The following is a 21,068-nucleotide window of genomic DNA, read 5'->3' as shown; positions in this document are numbered from 1 at the left end:
CTTCTAATTTTTTTTTTTTTTTTGGTGACGGACTTTGGAGAGATTGCCTCCAAAAATACTGGTACATCTCCCTCATGAAACAAGCAAGTGTCAGATATATGTATTTCTAAAATTGTTTTCTAAACTTTATTTGAAAAAGATTTTATTGACACTTTCTCTTTGGTTCAAAAGAAATTGTTTAAACATATCTAAGCATAATAAGAGGGTGAAATCAACATATCGCTTAGCACAGAAAGTTGATCTTCGCTGAACTTGGTCACATCTTCATGCCATGTATCGGAGTGAGTACGTCTAAAATCAGAGAAGGTTTTGCGTATGGTTGACTATATGTAATCATATAAGAAGAAAAAAAAATGTCAGAATAGAATAGAGAAAAATGACTATTTGATTTATTATAGCATTGATTCATTTCTTGTTTTACCTGGATTTCAGCAGGATCAGACATACAGTTTGCCAATTGACAAAGTACAGAAGGCATCCATTCAGGAACTTCGTAAGGGAAAGCATTTACCAAACAAGATAGACCTAAAACACCAGCATGTTTTTGTAATAAAGCTTCACGGAATCCTTCCGGTTCTATCAATTTTCCCCTTTCATTTCGATGGCGCTTGGGTAACTTGGTTTGTTCGAGTAATGCTGTATATCTTTCACGCAAAGAATCAATAGCTCCTCTTTGTGAGCAACGAACTAAACCACCTAAAGTCACTCCAGCCATTGTACGTACTTCGATTTGACTATCTAATAAGAGAGTTCCTACTGCTTGCATAATACGAACAACTTGTTGATCCAAATCCATAGCAAATATATGTTTAAAGAAAAATACTTGTAAAACAGGTAAGGTACGTATACGAATATGCCAACTGGTGGATGTGATAAGAGTATTTATCAATTGATCTACTAATCCAGGAATCATCTGGGGAGGATACGTCATTTGAGCCATTAAAGTAACAACTTGTGTCGCCATTTGCTGTAAATTTTGATCATTATTGACTTCTTGCATTTGGAAAACACGAGGTAAAAAGGAAGGAATATAAGCTAGTGTACCTGCCATTTGCCAATGTGTCAATGCTTCTGCAGACCAACATAAAACTTGAAAAAAAAAAAACAAATTCCAATCATAAGAAAGATAAAATTAGACGATTCATTTTTTTTTATTATTATTATTTTGGCTTACTTGTTTTGCTTGTAGTCGTATAATGGCTTGATATTATAGTTGTATCGCCTTCAGCTGTTTCACTGGCAGATTTGACAGTTTCAAGTTCCGAGTCCAGTTTAGCAAGTATATCCTCTAATTGTTTCTGTTGTTCAGCTTGATTCAAAACGTAAGGAACGTTCCCCACTCCATCTGATCGTGCATTATAATCCAAAAGAGATGAGACAGAGGAATAAGATGGAATCCATTGAATTTGCATGATATCGTTGATGTTTGCACCAATGACTTCACGTACTTGCTTGTAAGGATGATTCAAATGATTCAAATACAATCCTAATAAATCATTACCCCATGGTTTGAAACGCCATTTCAAACCAACCACCATGGCATGAATAAATAAGAGCTTACGTGCTTCAGCAAATGCGGCATCCGATTGAGGATCGAATTGAGCTTCCAACAAGAGATCCATTAAAGGCTTTACCCGACGAGGATCTCGCTTTGCCATACAGAAACGTATGAAACTACTCCAGTAAGTATGTGCATCAGGAGTGACATTGGCAAGAGTTGTGCGTAACAAAGGAGTAAGCCATTCCTTCCAAAGATGATGAGTCTGTGCAAGCGGCCAATGTTTGGTACCTCGAATCAGACCAGCAGCTAATTCAGTAGCAGCACGTTGAGCATTTTTTTGATCCACTGATTGACATAATATAGTTAGTTGCTCCTTAGCACAACGAAGAATATCTTCACCTCGATATGTTTGAAAGATACTTGCAAAAAATCTAGCGTTGGCACTATTGAATCGATCATCTTGTTTTTGAGAAGGTTCTTGGGACATGTAGCTCATTAATTTTGACCAATAATCCGTAGATGAAAAGATCCCTTCAAATGCATCATAAGCACCGACACTTGCCACGTCTATTGAAGGTAATGTAATGGAATCGGAATAAGGAACATAACCCACAACCTCTTTAGGCCACACATACCAACCTGTTATAGTGTTATCAATAAGGAAACTAGAAAAAAAAGAGCATATGTGTGTTAATTATTAGTCTGAAAAATAATCATTCTTTCCTCCCTATATTTATATATATATATTTACTTGCCTTGTTTCCACAACCTGTTCAGAGGAATCCTTTAGTAGCATTTCAGCAAGGCTGTGATGCTTAGTTTCAGAAGGACGTTGTTTTTCTTCATTTAATAATGACAATACTGATCGAGTTGTTTTTAAAGGATGATGGGTAGCTTTCATAATAAGAAGATCTTCGTTTCCAGCTGCAAATGTACGTTGCTTGATATGGAGTAATAGTTGTGTGGTAGCAGAGATGCCAATGCGTCGCATAGCTGGTAACTCGGAAATAGTACATGTTTTAGCGAAATACACCGCAAGATCGGCAGTTGGAGCTAATTCAGGTCGAAGTAACAATTCTAAAAAGTTGGATGCCATTGTAGCAAATCGCCAATGAATGCGTGGATTGCTTAAGAAAACCAAAAGTGATTTGGTCAATTGCTCATGTGCTTGTCTTTGTTTTGCATTCCGGTTCAATACAATGTGTTCAAGTTTTTCCATTTGCTGTTGATCATTTAGCACCTGTAAACGATTTACATTTGTTGTTGCTCCCAAGATTTCCGTCGACTTTAATAATGCTTCTACATCTTCATCAAATCCTTTGTTTCTAGTTTCTGAAATTATCACTCGGAACGAACATTGATTAAAGTAAGACAGATAATCCAGGAATATTTTGCGGATAAGTTCTTGAATAGATGGTTTATCTTCATGTTGCGCATTGCATATAGACAGGATAAATTCAGGAATAAAACGCCAATCACGTAAACATGGCATTAGGATGGACTTGTGAGTTAATAAATAGAGAGCGCCTTTCATGCGATTTGAATATACCAACGTATCCACTGTTTACATACAAATTGAAAGAAATCAGTGTCCTAGTATTTCTACCAATCTCAAAACATCATCATGCTTTTCCTCTCTTTCCTATTTATACTTACATTCTTGTTTGGGACGCAAGGTATCCAATATAATAGGCATGAGAATTGATTTCGATCCTTTGAAGCTACGTGCTGCTATGCTGAGAGCAGATTGTGATACCCTTTTTTTTAATTTGTAAAATAATTAAAGATAATGATTAAAAATTATTCTAAAACTTTCTTGTAGTATATGCACTTACTTTCGAATTTCAGCGTAAGAGCTCATAGATAGCTCAAGTAAATCCTTTAGTAAATGATCATGAATAGGAGCTCGGATTCGATTGGAGGCATTTAGCTTTAATCTCTGTAGATGTTGAATATATGCCCGGTGAACTATATATTGATCATTATTTAAATGAAATATGTTTTGTGAGTATCACATATTTTTATAGTTTGATACTTAATCTCTCTCTTTCTTTCGTTCTTTTTTTTTTTTTTTTTTTTTTTTTTTTTTTTTTACCTAATAAATGCCTAGGATATCGTTTATGGCAAATAGGAGTCTTGCTAATATTTTTAGAATAATTGTAGCCACTCTTGTTACGATCTAACCAGGTTTTCTCCACGCCACGCTCTGTTAAATAAGTTCGAATCAGTTTGATGAGAATCTTGATGCTTTCAACATCGTCTTCACGCTGAGTTCTAAAGTATTCTGCTAGTTGATGGAGAAGTTCACCTACATCGCGCCGAATAGCACGAGCTTCCTCAGAACGAGGATCATTCTTATCCATAAACGCATATCCAGCCAAAACAGATGAATGTTGTCGCTGTTTTTGTAATTGTCCATCGTCTTCTATCATCACTTCATCTTCATCGTCACTAGAAGATATAAAAATCAACAAATTATTAGTCTCTCGATATTACTAATTTAAGCAGAATAGAAATAATATATATAATGATCAGAATCACCACTCTTTTATAACTTACTTTTCACAAGGTTTCGCATATTCTGTTTCTCCGTCATTATCTATCATGGTCATACTACCGATCACACAATTACGTATAATAGCAAGATGTCTACAGAATTCATTTGTAACTTGATGGGAACTGTTTGTAGTGTTGTCTTTGTTGTTGAAGGAGATTATCTCTCGTAATCTTGCCATAGAAGGCTGTAAAAAGCGTTTTAGGATATCTAGAGCCATGTTTTTTTCATCCTCATTTGGGATATGCCATTTGATTTGCAAGTTTTTGGGATCTCCTGGCTTACCCCACAGTAAATGAGAGTTATCCATAATATCTATAGATAATAACGTATACAAATCGTGTTACTTTCAGCTCATCCATATTCAACAACATCCACGAGACCTACCTTTATTATCCCATTCTTCGGGAGTCAATGATCGATATTCAGTTGGATAAGTGTCAAGAAGAGATTGTAAAGAGAATCGCAAGAATTTTCCAGTCCACATGATCCCTCGTCGACTCCTGCAGTGAGTAATCATATCATTACCAATATTGATAAGATCATCCTTGTATTGCAACCATTCTGGACCTAAATCAGAAATCACCGAGAATAAGATATGCTGGTACCAATGAAGAGTTGCGTCAGATTGAATTGGATTAGAAGTAGCTGAATTAGTCATAGTAGAAGAAGCACCGTTTTCCAATTCGATTTTGATACTAGCAACACACATTGGAATGAATTGCCGTGCTGCCTTTTTTGGGTTGACAGAAGCAATACTTTCACATAAGGATCCCATTGCTCGGACAGCATTTGGAAGTACTTGATTACTTGCAAAATCCACTATAGAACGTAAAGCAATATCATACATGCTATCTGATAATTGTCCAAACACAGTTTCACAAGCATGCTAATCCCAATAACTGTTAATAAAGTCATCACATTTGTTTATTTCCTTCATCTCAATTTCAAAACCTACCAAAATCATTTGAGTTAATCCAGCTTCCATAGCTCCACCTTGTTTTTTACGATCGTATTGAGGCATGTTTTCAAAAATAGTGAAAATACGGCGAAGGAACTTGGAAAGCCATTCTTCAAAGCCACTTGTTGTCATTCTACATAGTTGATCTTCCAATTCTTTTGGTAGTTCGACTTGCATATTATCATCATCCATCATCATTGCTTCATCTCCATCGTAATAATCTGTGGTACCAATTGAACTAAGATCCATAACTGGGATAGTCATTAAAGCACTGGTAATGAACATGAGGGACGCAATGGTTTTGATAGGGTCATTCATATCAATACCAGGAATAGCAAGTTGTAAAAGAGGTAAAAGATGCTTTCCTCCAGCAGGATAATGGTCTCTGGAAAAGAGAGGTAAAGAGATATCTGCCAAAATACTAAGTGCGCTTGTTGTACGATGTGACTATAAGTTATATATCAATATAAAAGTCAGTAAGTATGTTTCTATTTTCTAATCAACAGTTTTAACAGTTTTTTTTTTCTTTGGTATCATTCTGCTTACCTCAGTCAAAGTCTCTAAGGATGGATAAATACGTTCTAACAGACCCGGAAAAATCAGCGATGGCTCAATCCCTGATCATACAAAAACAAAGCAACATCCTTATGATGAGTACAAGAATGATGAATTCTTTTTTTCTTCTTTGTTCAAATCGATTTACTCACATGTTAAATATTTGATAGTAGTTTGACTTGCTCCAACAGTAAATTGATCTTTGCCGAACATACTAAGAAATGTCACTGGTCGTAATATCAACACGAATTCACGACATAAGGCCCGAGTTAATCGTCGCTCCTGAGGTATCACACAATCTTCTTCATGTTCTATTTTTTTTTTTTTGGACAAATGTTAAAAACAATAAGTGATAATTGATATATTACTTTATCTTTTCTATATATCCCACATTTTTCTTTAATACATATATATACTTTACCATAACGCCAACGTTTCAAAAATTCATATGCCAAATGTCTAACAAAAGTTGTCAAAACATAGGACCATGTACCATGGTTAGAAGGATGGAAATATAATTCAGTAGCTTGGATCAAATCAGCCAATAATGTCATAGTATAAACTTGCTTATCATTATGTTCAGGAATCATGGTATAAATAATGAATCTTGCCAAAGATGCATATTTTTCCTAGTAAAAAAATCCACACAAAAATGAAAAGGAAGCTTTAATAAAATTTTCTATTTTTTTTTTTTTTCATTCTTCCTTTGCAGCTTTAAAATCATTTCTTACCCCTTTTCTTCTCAAAAACAACCCATTGCCAGCTTTCATATCAATTTTGAAACCAGTATGACCATAACCAGTTGTTGTAGTTGTACCACTAGATCTACCACTACTACCACTACTACCAGCACTATCTGAAGAAGATCTAGCTCCACCACCATCACTGAGACGACTTCCTACTGGTAAATTCATCATCCTGATTGAAGTTGTAAAAACAGTTTTGATTTGTTCCTTTGTGAATAAGCCAATTTTGTCATTATTATTGTCTAAAGGATAATCCATATTATGTTCAGCAATCCGTGCCAACAAATCCATAAATTGAGCATCATACGCTGATGATCTTGTGAACATGGACCATAAAGAAAAAATGGTAGGCAAATAATCTTTAGGAGACTGATAAATCATAGACGTAGAAGAAAGATGTGACGATGCCGAAGGAGAGAGAGGTCGTTGTAAAGGATTTGTAATGGTGACCGGGAGGAAAAGAACAAGATAGCCTTGAGCTACAATAGCATCATGAACAGAATGGGTGGTGAATCGTGGTAGGAAAGTGTCAAGTATCTCAGAAGTTGCACTCGCATCGAAAAATCGTTGAGAATATTCTACAAGTCGTATCACAGCACTGAGATGTTTCCTAAAGAGAAAAAGAGCAAAAAAAAGAATTAATTTTCTTTTATTTTTGCAAATATGATCAATTGTATTAGAGGTCTTACGCTTCAGATATGAGTATTTTTTGTCGTGCCTTGGGAAAGACAGAGCGTTCAATCATATCATATAAAGGTCTCCAAGGAAGTACTAGATCTTCGGGTCCAATTTTCTTCTTTTTTCTATATACATTCATCAGAAAGAAAGATAAAAAAAAAAGTGAGAATCTAATCAAATATAAAAAAAGTTTGGATTTTTTTTTCTTTTTCTCTTTACCTAAGTAAACGCACACAAGTATTAGCCCACATTTCAACCAGCGCATAATCCATTCCAGGGGCTACAGTCAATTGAAATAAAACTTTGGCCAGATTAGCACGAGTGGTCCGTGGAAGAGCGTGCTTCAAGTCCAAGTAACTTTGATTCAGTAGCAAATAATAAAATAAAATAAAATAACAGTGTAAAAATATAAAATATTATACTTAGTTATATCTTTTCTTACTTTGTCAGTTGTTTCATCCAAGAAAGAGCACCAGGAGCAAAATCACGAATCTTGACGGAAAGAACCAAGTGATCTACGATATCTTGTAACCAAGCTTCAGTTTCGTCTCCCAACAAGTGACCATAAGGTAAAGATTGAGAATACCACATAGCATGTTGTTTATCGTCCTCTAGTACAGATATAGGTATAGACATATTTATTTATTTATTATTTGTAAAAGAAAAGGACGCGTAAAGAGAATACGTAAGTAGAATATATAAAGAAAAGAAAAAGAAAAGGTTTTTTTTTTTTCAGAGGACCAACTGTGCATTCAGCTGACTGGGGTTGCTGAGGTCAATTTAGGGAAGATTTCGACTTTTTTTTTTTCTTTGAGACTATTGTATTACGTGTCCACTGCTTTTAACCAAGATTTTCTTTTTTGTCAAAATTATCCTATCAGCAAAAAAGGACACCACTTTTCTTTTCTCTTATTTTTCTCACAACATTCGCAGCTATCATTATAATATTATATACTAATTGAATTAAACATGATTATTGTCAATGATTGGTCACGGCATTTTAATTCGGTGGTCAAAAAGTTAGCCTATGATATGAGGGGAACATCTTTTTTTGTTTGAGCTTCATTTTCCCTCCCCATTCAAAATTTAAGAGGTTTTTTTTTAAGGAGCCGGAAAATCTATTTTTTTTTTTCTTTCGTTTTGTCTTGTTCTAGTTTTCCCAACCATGTCCCAAGCATCAGGTTCCATTGCAAGTAGAATCACTCAAAAGTTGGGTTCTAAGGAATTTAGAAACTATATCACTAGGTAAAAAGAAAGCAATATGAAAAAGGTACACTTAACTAACTAAACTATATTTTTGTTTTTTGCCAACTTCTTTTTTTATCTATATAGTACAGTAAGAAACTTGATCTTTATCACTTTGTTAACAAAAAAAAAAAACCTGAAAACTAATTATATATATATATTTTTTTTATCTTTCTTTTATAATGAAATTAATATTCAAATTTGTAGCATTTCTGGGGACCTGTTGCTAACTGGGGTATTCCTTTGGCTGCTATTGGTGATACTCAAAAGGATCCTAGTTTGATTTCTGGCAATATGACAGCTGGTAAATAACGTTAAAAATACTTTTTTTGAAGTCATATATATGGTCATCATGTTAACTAAAAGAAAATTTGATTTCTTTTTCTTTTTTTCTTTTTTTTAGCTCTCTGTGTGTACTCTGCTCTTTTTATGCGATTCGCTTTGGCTGTTCAACCTAAAAACTATCTACTTTTTGCTTGTCATTTTGTGAATGAAGGTGCTCAATTGACCCAAGGTTATCGTTATCTTCAATACAACAAGTAAGAAGTTTATTTTATTATATTCTTTCTGTTACAATTTTAAATGATAGAATATTAACTGATAGAACAAAACCTTTTATTATCGTAATTTAGATTTGGTGGGAAGGAAAAAGCTGAAGCAGCAAAATCAGAGGAATCCAAGTTAGTACCCAATGTTTGAAAAAATGTATAGATACACAATACGAATAATAAAATCAAATAAAATAGAAAACAGTAGATTCTTTTATTTATAAAATATATTTATTTTGTTATGAAGGAGTGTTGATATGAGTTTTGGATACGGTCATATTACTAGTAGGATTTGTGTTGGGGTTTTGTGTAGTATTGATGGTGGTATTTATGGATTCTATAGTATGAAGAAAATGAGGACTAGATAGTGTAGTGTTTTGTGAATCCATGGTATAAAAGGGATTGCAGACGTGAGATACATAAGCTTGATGGATCTTCCTAAATATCTGTTCAATAAATATAAAGTTAAAAATCTAACAATAATAATATATTATCAGATATAACGCTTACGGCTTTCATATCGGTATCACGAATAACCCCATCTGTTACACTTATAACAACTATAAACTTCACTTTCGTGTTTGTCATATATCCGTACCTAATATATATTAAGTTCGAAATAACATTAATAAAATATACTCTAAGCAAAAAAAAAAAAAAAAAAAAAAAAAAAAAGATAACATACACTGCTAAATCTTCCATGGCATATAAAAGTCCAAGATACAAATCCAGTTGCTTTGGTCCATTCGTTACTAAATTATAAGATGAGTATTCATAAAATAAAGTCAAAGATAAAAACTCTTATCATTTACCTCGTTCTTCAATAATGTCTATAGAAGTATGTGCAATATAATGATATTTAAGATCAGGGTGAGTGGAACTAAAGTTTTTGATAAACAATGGGTTGTTCTATGATACATATAAAAAAAAAAAGAGAGTAAGTTTATTAATGATATAAATAAAAAGTTTATCTTTTAATATATTTACCTGTTTTCCAATGATAGCAATACAGCTGATATCACTGTTCATTTTGTAGGAATTAGGCACGAAGGAAAGGAACTTGTTCAAACTTCTGAACCAACAAAAAGAATATTAGGTTGAATGACATTTTCAACCTCCGTCCTTTCTTGCGTTTTTTTTTTGGTTTCACCCCATCTTTTTTCTTTTTTCCCTTCTTTTTCATACTGTCCTTCTTCATATACATAAATATCTACATTCATATATATAATATGTCTTCTAATCAGCAACGACTTCGAATAGGTCAATATCAAATTATCAAAACAATTGGAACTGGTTCTTTTGGAAAAGTCAAACGTAAAATACGAATAGAAAATAACTAAAGGGTCATATTTGATTGAGTTTCTTCAAATGTTGTTAACCTTTTTTTTTTTTATACGTTGATAATATATATAGTGGCTGTACATGCTGTTACCAATCAAAAAGTCGCTTTAAAATTCATCAATCGAAAGAAAATAGCAACTATGGATATGAGTGGACGAGTAAAACGTGAAATTCAGTATTTAAAACTATTACGACATCCTCATATTATTAAACTGTAAGGAGACCCGTCTTTCATCGTTTTCTTATAACAAACTTTTCATTTAAATATGTTCATTATTTAATTTGACAGGTATGAAGTCATCACTACTGCCACTGATATTATTATGGTCATAGAATATGCTGCTAGGGAACTTTTCAATTATATTGTCGAAAAGGGCAAGGTAAAGAAGTAAATATATTATAAGGTAATAAAATCTGATGATTTTGTTCATAGATGTCAGAGGATGATGCCCGGAGGTTTTTTCAACAAATCATATGCGCTGTTGAATATTGTCATCGTCATAAGATTGTTCACAGGTAAATAAATCATTTGTGGAAATTCTAACTTAAATAACAAAAGATTAACAACTTTTTTCCTTTGTAGAGATTTGAAACCAGAAAAGTAATAATATCCATTATTATGTCTTTCTTTTTTTTCGCGTATTGATTTTTCTTTTTGTATAGTTTATTACTGGATGCTAATAATAATGTAAAGATCGCTGACTTTGGATTATCAAACATCATGACTGATGGTGATTTTTTGAAAACAAGCTGTGGAAGTCCAAACTATGCTGCAGTAAGAAAAGAAAAGACAAAAGAGATTCGACTTTTACTCACTTTTTTTTTCTTCTTTACATATTGTAGCCAGAAGTGATATCTGGAAAGTAAGATTTTATAAATAGTAAAGACTTTTAGTTTTGTACTTAAAACGTTTGTGATGTACATATTTTATAGACTTTACGCAGGTCCTGAAGTAGATGTTTGGAGTTGCGGTGTTATTCTCTATGTTATGCTTTGCGGACGACTTCCTTTTGATGATGAATATATTCCAACTTTATTCAAGAAGATAAACGGTGGTATTTATACGATGCCTTCGTTTCTAAGTCCGGAAACGAAATATTTACTAACGTCAATGTTAGTGGTTGATCCATTAAAACGAATCACCATTCAGGAAATTAGGTAATCTTTAAAAAGATTACAATTAATATTGTTTTGTTTTGATGATCTTATATCATTTCCTTTTTTTTTTATTATTATTTCAAAGGCAAAATCCATGGTTCAACACCAATCTTCCAGATTATCTACGACCTCTCCCACAAACAGAAGAAGAACTATATCAATCAATTGACGAAACAGTGGTAGAGGAATTACACAAAGTAAGAGATTGGAAATAATCAATTAGTATTCCAATCATTGTATACTTTTGCTTACTATTTTGTTACTATTCCTATTGTAGAAAATGGGTTACACATCTGAAGCAATCCATCGTGCATTAAATGATACAGAGAATAATCCTTTAAAGGTGGCATATCAATTGGTTTTAGATCATAAACGGATGTTGGAAGGATGTAAGAATCTTTTTTTTTTCTTTTTTTTAAAAAAAGCACTCTTAAGATGATGATATCTGATGATGATTACTTGTTTTTAATTAATTAATTAGCACAAAAAACAGATGTACAGAGTTTCTTTGCTACTTCACCACCGCCTTGGAATGCCGCTTTTGAAGAACGAATATTACATCAACAAAAACAACAATTACAAGAGCATGGTATATCTTCATCACCATCACATCAACAAGAGGATGATGAAGGTAAATGCTTAGATCCTGCATCATCTATCACTGTTTTAAGTTCAAGTCTTCCAAAGAATGATGAATCTTTTCAACGTAAGTTAACTATAAACTTAAATCATAAAAAAAAAGCTCTTTCCGATCTCATCATCCTTTTTTTTTTAACAATTTTTTTTTTATTTATACCCTATGTATTCAACATATAGGCACGGAAACACATAGCGGATCTCAGGCAACAGGTATAGTTCCATCAAATGTTTCAGCCATTCGTAACGCAGTACAAGAAGGATCAACACGTCATTTATCTACAACGACAAAGAAATTATCCTCATCACGAACGACATCCTCTAGATCAAAGTGGCATTTCGGTATTCGAAGCAAATGTCCAGCTTGGGAAGTTATGTTGGAAATATATCGTTCTTTAAAAAACGTTGGTATGGAATGGAAATCATTGGATACTTATCATTTACGATGTCGTTACGTATATCCAACATTGAATATCATTGTCAAATTCGATCTTCAGTTATACAAACTTGAAAATAATAGTTACTTGGTGGATTTTAAAAATGTTGGTACATCTTCTAATCGAAATAATACTAGTAGTCAAACAACTGATGCAACAGCAGGATCAGCAATGACAGATGGCACTCCTTCTCCTTTCATTATGTTACGAAAAGAAATGGAACGACAACAACAGCAATATCGACAATCTAATGACTTGGAGGAACTAAGTCCTTGGCTTCGAAGAAGATTATCATTATCTGGAGAACATGTTAATAGTGTGTATCCCTTTCTGGATGTCTGCAGTAAACTTATTACAGATATAGTGTAAATTTATTTATTCCTTTTTTTTTTTTTTGTCAATAAATAAGCACCATTAAAAGTAAACATAGACATAAAAACTTGATTTTGAAACTTTTTTTTTATTTCCATTGAAAAGAAAGATTTTATACTGGTTGAGTACAACTTCCCATCGCAAGCATTATCTTGATCTGGTAATAAGGGTTTGGAATTCTCAGCCATATTAGAAAAATTCTATTTATATGGGCTCCCCTAGTTGCTCAACCTGTATAAATCTACAAAAAAAAAAAAAGAAAAAAAGAGGAATCCCAACATCATCATTTACCCACAACCCATCACGTAATGAAAACCGCATGATAGGCGAATAAATAGAAAATAAATTGCAATAAAGTTAATAATGGTTATGAATATTTTGACTTTATCATCTTACTTTACCTTGGAAATAAATATATCGCTTCTTTTTCTTTTTCAAGCTGCAGTCATCTGACAACAAGTTGTTGTTCGATGGAACTCTTTTGTCGACACTTCATCATCTTGATGCTTCAGAACACCAGTATCAATAGTGGGATAGATAAATCCAGGAGCAGATTCAGGAAGAAGGGTCCACGAAAGGAATTCATTTGTCTGATTTTGTACGAATGAATCATCAACAATATTCAAACGTTTACAATAATTAGTAACCTTTAACCAATCGCGAGAAACGTTCTTAAGATCTCGAGACATGTAACGGAAGGAACGTTGGTAAATCTTGCGGTTAACATCACTATTCATCCAAGGTTTCATATCCACAAATGCTTCATAGGATTCAGCAGGCTTAGCAAACATCAGATCAGCACCACGCTTAACGGCCTTCATGAATTTTTTCACCTTTTCAGGGTGTTTATCGATGAACGATTCATTACCAATAAAGAGAATCTAGATATAAAGAAAAAAAATGGGGGAGTCAATAAACATTATATTTTCGATGTTTATTTATATTAAGAACTTACAGAACAGAAGCAACAGCATCCAAGGTCGGCGAGTTCATCAATACGAAGCATTTGGACGTCATCTCGAGAGCGTCCTTGTGCGACAGACCATTCTTCCAATTCGACCATCTGAACATTTTCAAGTCCAATACCAGCATCAATCTCACCATTTTGGAGAGCTTTAGTAACATTCATACCAACACGCACAGCAGTGTAGTCGGAAGTACTCATCCCATATTGTCTTGCAAGATCATCCACTTGAATTTTACCAAATTCACCAACGTAACCAATGCGTTTACCTTTAATGGATTCAAAGTCTTCATTGATACCACTTTTGTGTTTCAGATGGATCACTCCAGTGAAAGGTTCGTCCAATAAAGTACCAATAGATTTGATAGGAAAACCGCGAGCTTTACCTTTGTTTTTTTTTTTAACAAAAGAAACAAGAAAGACGTATGAGAAGATGATATAATATTAAAAAAAACATATTTCTCTTTTTTTTTTTTTTTTTTTTATTACCAGCAATAGTATGAATCATCGCTTTACAGCCTAGATCCACTTTACCAGAACCAATGATTTCAGTCACATCGGATGGGTTATTAGGCTCAATGATGGCAACTTGAATGCCTTCTTCAGTAAAATAACCCATTTTCTCTGCCAAGAAGAGAGGAAGATGATAGGGAGTAGCATGCCAGTTCAATAAGCAAGTAATTTTTTCTGTAGACATCTTTAATTGTTTGATGAACAAAAGAAAGTATTACCTTTACTTTTGTCAGTCTTTATATATGCTATGACCGTTACCTCATGCGATCCGGTGATCTCCGAGATCTTATGCAATGTTTTGTTGGGGGACGGTATCACAATAGTTAACATAGCGAATACTTTTAGTCTGAGAAAATTTGTGTGATTTCTTTCCGTCTACGTGTACTGACTTTGTAAACATGAAACCAACTTTCTATTCAAGACGATTTGCCATATTTGGACATCTACTTTTTTCGAAAATTTGCATGACTCACGCTTTTTTCAAGTACTGTATCTTATGCATCCAAAGTGCATTCCCATATATATAAAGAAAAAAAAAATTAAAAAAGAGAAAAAATTAAAACGATTTTTACATCATGACGAGATCATAACAAGAATCTCTATTTATCATCGAATTCATTGGTACAGTAAATAAATCATAACTACTAAGGTATTTGTATTTGATTTAATATATTTATATTTCAAAGTATAATATTGAGATAAATGGTTAGATGCAGGGTTACCATGAATCATCTCAAGAAAAAAAAAAAAAAAAACAAATAAACAAAGAAAAAAAAAAGATTGAAAATCACAAACTATCTGAATCTATTGTAATTCGTTCCTGACCCATTGATTGAGCATTTCAAGGGATGCTTCTGGTTGATCATATGGCACCATATGACCAGCCTTGGCAACACGGAGGAAAGCAAATTGACCATCTTTTGTAGAGCGAAGTTCACCAACCTTTTCTCCAGAGGAAGACATCCAGTCATTATCTTCTGCAGATCGGAACTGATCACGTCCTGACCAAGGAAGTTCCAAGGTCCAAGCTTTATTTCCCATCCAGTTACAAATAAAGTCAGCATCACCACTGTAAATTAAGATACGAATACCATCTTCAAGGAGAGGAGGAACTTCGTTCACATAAGGTCGCATCCAATCACCAGCTAAATTGAAGCGGAAGTTGATTTGCATATTACAGCTTTCATATTTTCCAATGTTTGGAGCACCAACTGCTTTTTTAACATCATCACGATTAAGATACGTTTGTACACTTTCCAAGATTTCATAGCAAAGATTACCACCTCTACATTTTTCACGGACATCATATGGATTCATGCCAGTTTGTTGATATGGTTGAATTTGATCCTTATTACATTTCATCGCTGCAGGCAAGCAAGAGAAAACACTTTGTGATTTATAACAATTTTTAATCAAACGAGCACAAGCAGGGTACTGATCTTTCATGTTATCACAAGTAGATTTATCCAAAACAGGACCATAAGAATTTTCACAAGCCATTTGAGCGTAATATTTGTATTGAATCAAAGGATCCGTCAAACCATTGCCAATTAATAAACTTTTCAAGTTGATGGGTTTTAATGTTGAAGCAAAGTTGTTCAAGAAAGATGATGTAAATTGTCCTTTATTGTTTCGATTCACTTCTGTACCAATTCTTGGTATGTAGTGACCAGCATAAGATTCACCAGCAACATGGAAATCCAAATGAGCATACTCTAAATATGACATATTGTAAATGAGTATACCTTATTTTATCAGTAATATTTGTTTCAATTACCAGAGAATTCTTTGAAGAAAAGTTGAAGGAATGCATATACATGTTTAGCAGCTTCTACAGTATTTGTTGCACCTCCATTCCCATAAGAATAACCGACATTCAAGGGTTGATCCAAAAATACAACACTGCTATTCGAATTCCAAGAATAAGGATTGATTTTAGTGTCATCACCAGCTTTATTCACCGTACAGGGGCTATTTTAAGACAAGATGTTATAGTTATTAAGTATTTAAAATCAGATGATTCAGAGCATTATTTTGATACATCATTTTTTTTTTTATTTTGTTACCCTAGTTCCATGAATAATCCAGTCAAAGATGAGCAACCAGGTCCTCCATTGAGCCACAGAACTAATGGATCTTCTTCAGGCTTATTGCGGGACTCGAAAAACCAGAAAAAGAAGTGCTTGTCGTCATCAACATCCAAGTAACCACTTATCTAACATGTATATCAAACTACTTAATCATTTGTTCTCTTTACTGTTTTTTTTTTTTAACAAAACTGGAGTACCTGTTTCACGGATGGATCACATAAAGAAGGTGTTTTATAACGCATTGCATACTGAGGAAAGGCTGGATGCGAAAAAGCTTTAAGTGACTTGCTGATATCATCAACAACTTCATTAACTTCATTGGTAGTATCATGGATGACGTCTTGAAATTGTTGCCAAGCGTTAGAAATACCGCTTTGAGCACCCTGGAAAATAAATTTTTCCTGAGGTTTAGCAAAAGCCGAAGTAAAGAGCAGACCACATATAGCCGCTTTCAAAAATTTTTTAGAGGTTCTCATTTGTGTTGAAAAAAGAAAAGAAAACCAAAAAAAAAAAAAAAAAAACGAAGTGTAATGAAATAACTATAACTGTTATCCTTTTTTTTTTCAATGGGAATTTTTTTTTTCAGGTATGCCATTCCTTTTTAAGGTAATTTTGACCAAACAAAAACAATAAAAAGCCGAGCCCGCGGTAAGGAAAAAACAACGCCTTTGCCGCGATCAAATATCTGAGGGAAACTTCGGCAGTTATCATCCTTTTTCTTGTTTATAGGGGCATGAAACACATAATCATCATAATACAAAAAATAAAATAAAATGAAATCACATACTTATTATCATAATTATCATACAGTCATCATTATAGTAACTGTCCACTAGTAATATCATTCACACATCATTCATCAATGGTAATCCGGTCGTTCCATCGTCATCATTTCTCATTATCTGTCATACTTTATAAGTGCAATCAATTGATTTGAAGCAAGATTTTTTATCTCTGCACATCATGATTGTATTCCTGTGTATGAGCCTATTTTTCAGATCTAATAATAAGATGGGGAGGTAGTGCAAATTTTTAAATGCGGGTAAATGATAAACCTTTTTATTCTATTTCGCCTTGCTCTTCATCACCAGTCAATGGTTTCCTACCATCAAATTCTTTGACTTTTCGCTTATATTTTTCTGCCATCCAAAATTGCCCTAGTAGTGTTTCTGGCGAGCCATAACGTAGCTTTGCATTTTCTTCATCGGATTTTATCTCTTCCATTGTTGGACCAATGACTGGAAGATAAGGAATAGCAATTGAAGGGTCAGGATACCTTTTTGGTTTTTCACCAACTTCGGGTGTGTGACGACGACCACGGAACATTGGATTGATACCAGCCGAGGGTGGAATTTTTGCAGCTTCTTTGCCCATTACATTATTAAAATCTGTCTCTATTACGTCTTCTTTTTCTCGGTAAGTCATAGACTCATATCTCTTTACTTGATCCCATGCCATATCAGTTTCTTCGTGCCTTGGCATACCAGGTGCTTCCTTGTTAGCACGTTTTTTATCCTCTTCACTGTTATGTTGCGCAATATCTTTCAAAATTCGTTGACAAACCTAAATGCGAAAAGTAAAAAGTTAACTATCATGTGTATATTCAATAATAATACCATAGGATGAGCTTTTTTTTTTCTTACCTTGAGGTGACTTTGTGAGTCATTTTTAAAACGATCCGCAATAAGGTACAAGGAAACAAGTAGTCTAGTAGCAAGTATTCTAGAAAGAAAGAGTTTTTTGCATTAAATATCATGTATGACTATTGTCTAGGTCTTTTATTATAATTACCGTGATTGCTGTTTTCCTATTGACTTGGAAAACAAATTATTTTTTGATCCATTCATTTTAGCAGCAAAAAGTTCCGTGATCATCTATAGAAACGAATAAGATAGTTCGCATATATATATATGTTATTTGATTTGTTCTTCTTTACCATATCTATCAACGACTCTACAGAAGGGATATTTTCAATGACATCTCCTATCATCGCGCTTTCTAGTTGGTCAAATAAATCACTGATCAATCCCTATTTAAATATGAGATCACCGTTAGATTATTTTTATCTGTAATCAATGCATTTTTACTTACAAAAGCAATTCCAAACCCAGAAGACACGTGAATGTTATTCTGTAAATGTAATGAATCTAAATTCAGAGCATCATCATTGTTAATATCAGGGTATTCGTATCCATCACGAAGACATGTTCGCCACTTTGAGGCTCGCTCTAATGATTTTGATGTTTTTGTTACTTTTGGCTGAGTGTTTTGAGAATACAGTTGAGCATTGTACTCGATTAAAGTGCAAGAAGGATTTGTTCGTTCATATTTCAAAAGAGAAGGTATATCATTAAAGAGATTAGGTTTAAGCAATGCATCCATAAATTCCTATATTCATAATAGTAAAATTAGTTTTCATTTTGTTTTCTTTAATGATTGACCTCTTACTGTTGATTTTAAAACTTGATTATGTCTGATCATATTTGATGAACTAAACTCTTTCTTTATAGAATGTTCTATCTTCAAATTAGTGAATTGATGTTCAAATTCATGGCCAATATATTCAAGAACTAGATTTCCTATAATGTTAAACATCATGTGTTATTCATAATGTTATTCAATTTTCCTTTTATATGATACCTTCGTAGAATAGAAGAACCTTATCCCAGATCTTATTCTTCATCTTCGCGTCAGATTGCATTTTTGATTCTGTTGAAAGATATAATCGGGAGCCTATTCATACACGTAAAAAAGATGTTGATATATGACATCACACAAATTGTTTGTTCAGAAAACTGTATATAATATCTAAAAAGTTGTGTTACTGACCATTCATCATATCATTGAGCAATCTATTCGAGTATGTGTCCGTAAGCTATAACATCATGTTCAATAAAATATTGAATAATTGAAAAATCAAAATCAGTAATCAAATGCCTCATAAAGATTGGCTACATTTACATTAGCTATAGTGACTGGGTGAATTGAGATGCACCAATCTTCATGTCCTAAAAAAAAAAAAGGGTTAAAATTAATAACATTGTAATAAGTATAAGATATATAGTTGATTACCCTGAAGTTCATCTTGATCGGTATCTACCACGAAGACTTGTTCAGTTCGATGATCCATGGATGAATCTTCAAAAATGCGGATATCACTTTTTGTTTTTGCAAGATCGCTACTTTGTTTGTTTTCTGCAGCATAATAGTATTCTGCTATTTCCATGTTATCAATCGACATTTCCTATGACACATCATGACGTTAGATCGATATAAAAGAAACTTCATTCGAGACTTACAGGAGACATCTGATTTTTTATACGTAAGCAATTAATATTAAAGTACTCCTGTGCTAAATAGATTAAGGAACGTTTCAAATGCTGTTGTCCATTAGGCACATTATATACAGATAATGTCACATCATGGATCATCTAAAAAACCAGAGCAACATTTTAGAAAGTATGATAAAAAAAAAAAAAAAAGAGCGTGATTTTGCGTTACTTCATTTTGGATATCTACAGGGAAACCACTAATTGTGGAATCATAAGGCAGAATTCGAATGACATCTATGTGTATATGGCCCGAACTTTTGTCACAATAAATAATATGTGTAATATTCAGATTAGTTAATGGTAATTTATAAATATAAAACAAAATGCTGATTACAATTCTGGAATACGGTGTCTACGGTAAGCTTCAGAGATTGTTGAGCGTAGATCTGCCAAATCAGTTTGTACATCGTCTCGGAAACTAGTCATCATTATTGAGTTTATATCCATATTCATCAGTCAATTAATCACTATATTTAGTGAACCTATATTTTCTTACCCAATTCCATATTCATCAAGTCCTTTACAAGTTAGAATAAGAATGATACGTCCATTATGAGTATCTGAGGATAAATCAAAATTTGTAAACATATTTCCAAAACTTTTCTCCAGAGCTGTTTGAATCCTATTGGAATTTGACGTGTTTTGTGCTTGATATTGTTCGAAACCACGAGATATCTTTTGAAAAAGAAGCAAGTTACTACTTGTATCTCATTTTTCTTTTGATATGACCAATTACCTTGGATAGCTGATTCCTTGGATTGTTCCAATCATTAAGAAAATAGGAAGTATTTCCAGCAATCATTACAGAGATCTATCATATTACAATCATATTAAGTATGCAAAAACGAGTGTTTCTCAGAAAAAAAAAAAAAAAAAACTTATTACCTTTGCCTCTTCATAAAGATCCCAAGTCAAGCGACAAAAGTTGAGAGTACTGTCCACCATGACAGTCCAAATAGGGAACGATGGTAAATTTTCTACAAGAAAGTTATAAGAATCTTAAAATAGACTGATATATGTATGTACTTAGCAATATTTACGTGAGGGATCAATATTATTATTATTATCAGGTTGTTGTATTGTCTGAGCATATGAAGTAACATGTCCGTCTAATATAATACTAGTATATGTCGTGTTCATTCTTTTTGGGTATTTTTTTTTTTTTTTTTTTTTGTGTTAGAACAGGTAGTTTTAGTACAAAGCGATGAAACGAATGGTGATCTATTTTTAGCACGTCACAGAGCCCTGATTTGAAGCTTGATAAATCATGCTTATTGTGTCAGTACGCTATAAAAGGCAATAACCTTCGAAACAAGTCAAATGTCATTTTGTTTTCTAAATTTTTGTTCTATGAAGATGATGATGATATTTAATGATGACGTGAAAATATATACTAAAAAATAAATGATTCGGAAAATAGAAGCAGGAGGAATCAAA

At 33.2% G+C, this 21,068-nt stretch overlaps 7 protein-coding genes across 7 annotated transcripts; 2 read left to right on the top strand and 5 right to left on the bottom strand.

Moving 5' to 3' along the window:
- Window positions 1-29: 29 nt before the first annotated feature.
- Window positions 30-7,910, bottom strand: BX664DRAFT_272366 (uncharacterized protein). The gene is made up of 17 exons (XM_051541183.1): window positions 7,438-7,910; window positions 7,215-7,352; window positions 7,007-7,120; window positions 6,303-6,927; window positions 5,993-6,200; window positions 5,724-5,882; window positions 5,563-5,633; window positions 5,014-5,463; window positions 4,443-4,944; window positions 4,061-4,370; window positions 3,597-3,952; window positions 3,337-3,469; window positions 3,158-3,258; window positions 2,257-3,061; window positions 1,175-2,166; window positions 422-1,089; window positions 30-323 (listed from the first exon to the last, which is right to left on the bottom strand). The coding sequence occupies exons 1-17, from the start codon at window positions 7,629-7,631 to the stop codon at window positions 189-191; spliced, it is 5,961 nt and encodes a 1,986-aa protein (XP_051404808.1). The 5' UTR covers window positions 7,632-7,910; the 3' UTR covers window positions 30-188.
- A 250-nt stretch (window positions 7,911-8,160) lies between these two features.
- On the top strand, window positions 8,161-8,783 carry BX664DRAFT_363291 (mitochondrial pyruvate carrier; the record flags this gene model as incomplete). Its single annotated transcript, XM_051548370.1, has 4 exons — window positions 8,161-8,240; window positions 8,328-8,331; window positions 8,448-8,544; window positions 8,644-8,783. 4 exons carry the CDS (start codon window positions 8,161-8,163, stop codon window positions 8,781-8,783), a joined length of 321 nt encoding a protein of 106 aa, XP_051404807.1.
- A 27-nt stretch (window positions 8,784-8,810) lies between these two features.
- Window positions 8,811-10,103, bottom strand: BX664DRAFT_16311 (Sedlin, N-terminal conserved region-domain-containing protein). Its single transcript, XM_051539947.1, has 5 exons — window positions 9,776-10,103; window positions 9,601-9,697; window positions 9,474-9,540; window positions 9,299-9,386; window positions 8,811-9,234 (listed from the first exon to the last, which is right to left on the bottom strand). Exons 1-5 carry the CDS (start codon window positions 9,815-9,817, stop codon window positions 9,028-9,030), a joined length of 501 nt encoding a protein of 166 aa, XP_051404806.1. The 5' UTR covers window positions 9,818-10,103; the 3' UTR covers window positions 8,811-9,027.
- BX664DRAFT_16427 (kinase-like domain-containing protein) lies at window positions 9,852-12,914 on the top strand. Its single transcript, XM_051539951.1, has 12 exons — window positions 9,852-10,102; window positions 10,202-10,343; window positions 10,419-10,509; window positions 10,563-10,645; window positions 10,713-10,730; window positions 10,793-10,904; window positions 10,973-10,992; window positions 11,063-11,287; window positions 11,373-11,484; window positions 11,565-11,676; window positions 11,769-11,993; window positions 12,104-12,914. The coding sequence occupies exons 1-12, from the start codon at window positions 10,018-10,020 to the stop codon at window positions 12,727-12,729; spliced, it is 1,851 nt and encodes a 616-aa protein (XP_051404805.1). The 5' UTR covers window positions 9,852-10,017; the 3' UTR covers window positions 12,730-12,914.
- Window positions 12,915-13,238: 324 nt separating this feature from the next.
- Window positions 13,239-14,393, bottom strand: BX664DRAFT_238256 (NMT1/THI5 like-domain-containing protein; the record flags this gene model as incomplete). Its single annotated transcript, XM_051540199.1, has 3 exons — window positions 13,239-13,613; window positions 13,688-14,082; window positions 14,186-14,393. Coding segments are annotated over 3 exons (978 nt in total), but the record flags the coding sequence as incomplete, so codon positions are not given.
- Window positions 14,394-14,956: 563 nt separating this feature from the next.
- BX664DRAFT_320726 (Alpha/Beta hydrolase protein) lies at window positions 14,957-16,818 on the bottom strand. The gene is made up of 4 exons (XM_051543172.1): window positions 16,497-16,818; window positions 16,276-16,424; window positions 15,987-16,180; window positions 14,957-15,924 (listed from the first exon to the last, which is right to left on the bottom strand). Exons 1-4 carry the CDS (start codon window positions 16,773-16,775, stop codon window positions 15,014-15,016), a joined length of 1,533 nt encoding a protein of 510 aa, XP_051404803.1. The 5' UTR covers window positions 16,776-16,818; the 3' UTR covers window positions 14,957-15,013.
- Window positions 16,819-17,114: 296 nt separating this feature from the next.
- Window positions 17,115-20,810, bottom strand: BX664DRAFT_354686 (uncharacterized protein). The gene is made up of 17 exons (XM_051547757.1): window positions 20,672-20,810; window positions 20,517-20,608; window positions 20,368-20,442; window positions 20,128-20,306; window positions 19,966-20,049; window positions 19,801-19,885; window positions 19,599-19,730; window positions 19,372-19,543; window positions 19,261-19,307; window positions 19,129-19,174; window positions 18,940-19,032; window positions 18,748-18,878; window positions 18,391-18,687; window positions 18,236-18,328; window positions 18,091-18,173; window positions 17,943-18,021; window positions 17,115-17,862 (listed from the first exon to the last, which is right to left on the bottom strand). Exons 1-17 carry the CDS (start codon window positions 20,769-20,771, stop codon window positions 17,359-17,361), a joined length of 2,292 nt encoding a protein of 763 aa, XP_051404802.1. The 5' UTR covers window positions 20,772-20,810; the 3' UTR covers window positions 17,115-17,358.
- Window positions 20,811-21,068: the final 258 nt, after the last annotated feature.

Source organism: Halteromyces radiatus (assembly GCF_025201355.1).
Source record: "Halteromyces radiatus strain CBS 162.75 chromosome Unknown BX664scaffold_1, whole genome shotgun sequence".
NCBI lineage: Eukaryota > Fungi > Mucoromycota > Mucoromycetes > Mucorales > Cunninghamellaceae > Halteromyces > Halteromyces radiatus.
This window is presented reverse-complemented; position numbering and strand designations above follow the sequence as displayed.

Coding starts and splice junctions, on each gene's coding strand:
- BX664DRAFT_272366 (XM_051541183.1), bottom strand. CDS start 7,631: ATGTCTATACCTATATCTGTACTAGAGGACGATAAACAACATGCTATG. Junction 6,928..7,006: donor AAAATACTCATATCTGAAGC/GTAAGACCTCTA, acceptor TTTTCTCTTTAG/GAAACATCTCAGTGCTGTGA. Junction 3,470..3,596: donor ATATCCTAGGCATTTATTAG/GTAAAAAAAAAA, acceptor ATCAATATATAG/TTCACCGGGCATATATTCAA.
- BX664DRAFT_354686 (XM_051547757.1), bottom strand. CDS start 20,771: ATGAACACGACATATACTAGTATTATATTAGACGGACATGTTACTTCA. Junction 19,886..19,965: donor AGACACCGTATTCCAGAATT/GTAATCAGCATT, acceptor TTGTGACAAAAG/TTCGGGCCATATACACATAG. Junction 18,022..18,090: donor ATAGGAAAACAGCAATCACG/GTAATTATAATA, acceptor CTTTCTTTCTAG/AATACTTGCTACTAGACTAC.
- BX664DRAFT_16311 (XM_051539947.1), bottom strand. CDS start 9,817: ATGAACAGTGATATCAGCTGTATTGCTATCATTGGAAAACAG. Junction 9,698..9,775: donor TTGCTATCATTGGAAAACAG/GTAAATATATTA, acceptor TATGTATCATAG/AACAACCCATTGTTTATCAA. Junction 9,387..9,473: donor GCCATGGAAGATTTAGCAGT/GTATGTTATCTT, acceptor AATATATATTAG/GTACGGATATATGACAAACA.
- BX664DRAFT_16427 (XM_051539951.1), top strand. CDS start 10,018: ATGTCTTCTAATCAGCAACGACTTCGAATAGGTCAATATCAAATTATC. Junction 11,288..11,372: donor ATCACCATTCAGGAAATTAG/GTAATCTTTAAA, acceptor ATTATTTCAAAG/GCAAAATCCATGGTTCAACA. Junction 11,677..11,768: donor TAAACGGATGTTGGAAGGAT/GTAAGAATCTTT, acceptor TTAATTAATTAG/CACAAAAAACAGATGTACAG.
- BX664DRAFT_320726 (XM_051543172.1), bottom strand. CDS start 16,775: ATGAGAACCTCTAAAAAATTTTTGAAAGCGGCTATATGTGGTCTGCTC. Junction 16,425..16,496: donor GTGATCCATCCGTGAAACAG/GTACTCCAGTTT, acceptor TATACATGTTAG/ATAAGTGGTTACTTGGATGT. Junction 15,925..15,986: donor TTTCTTCAAAGAATTCTCTG/GTAATTGAAACA, acceptor TGTCATATTTAG/AGTATGCTCATTTGGATTTC.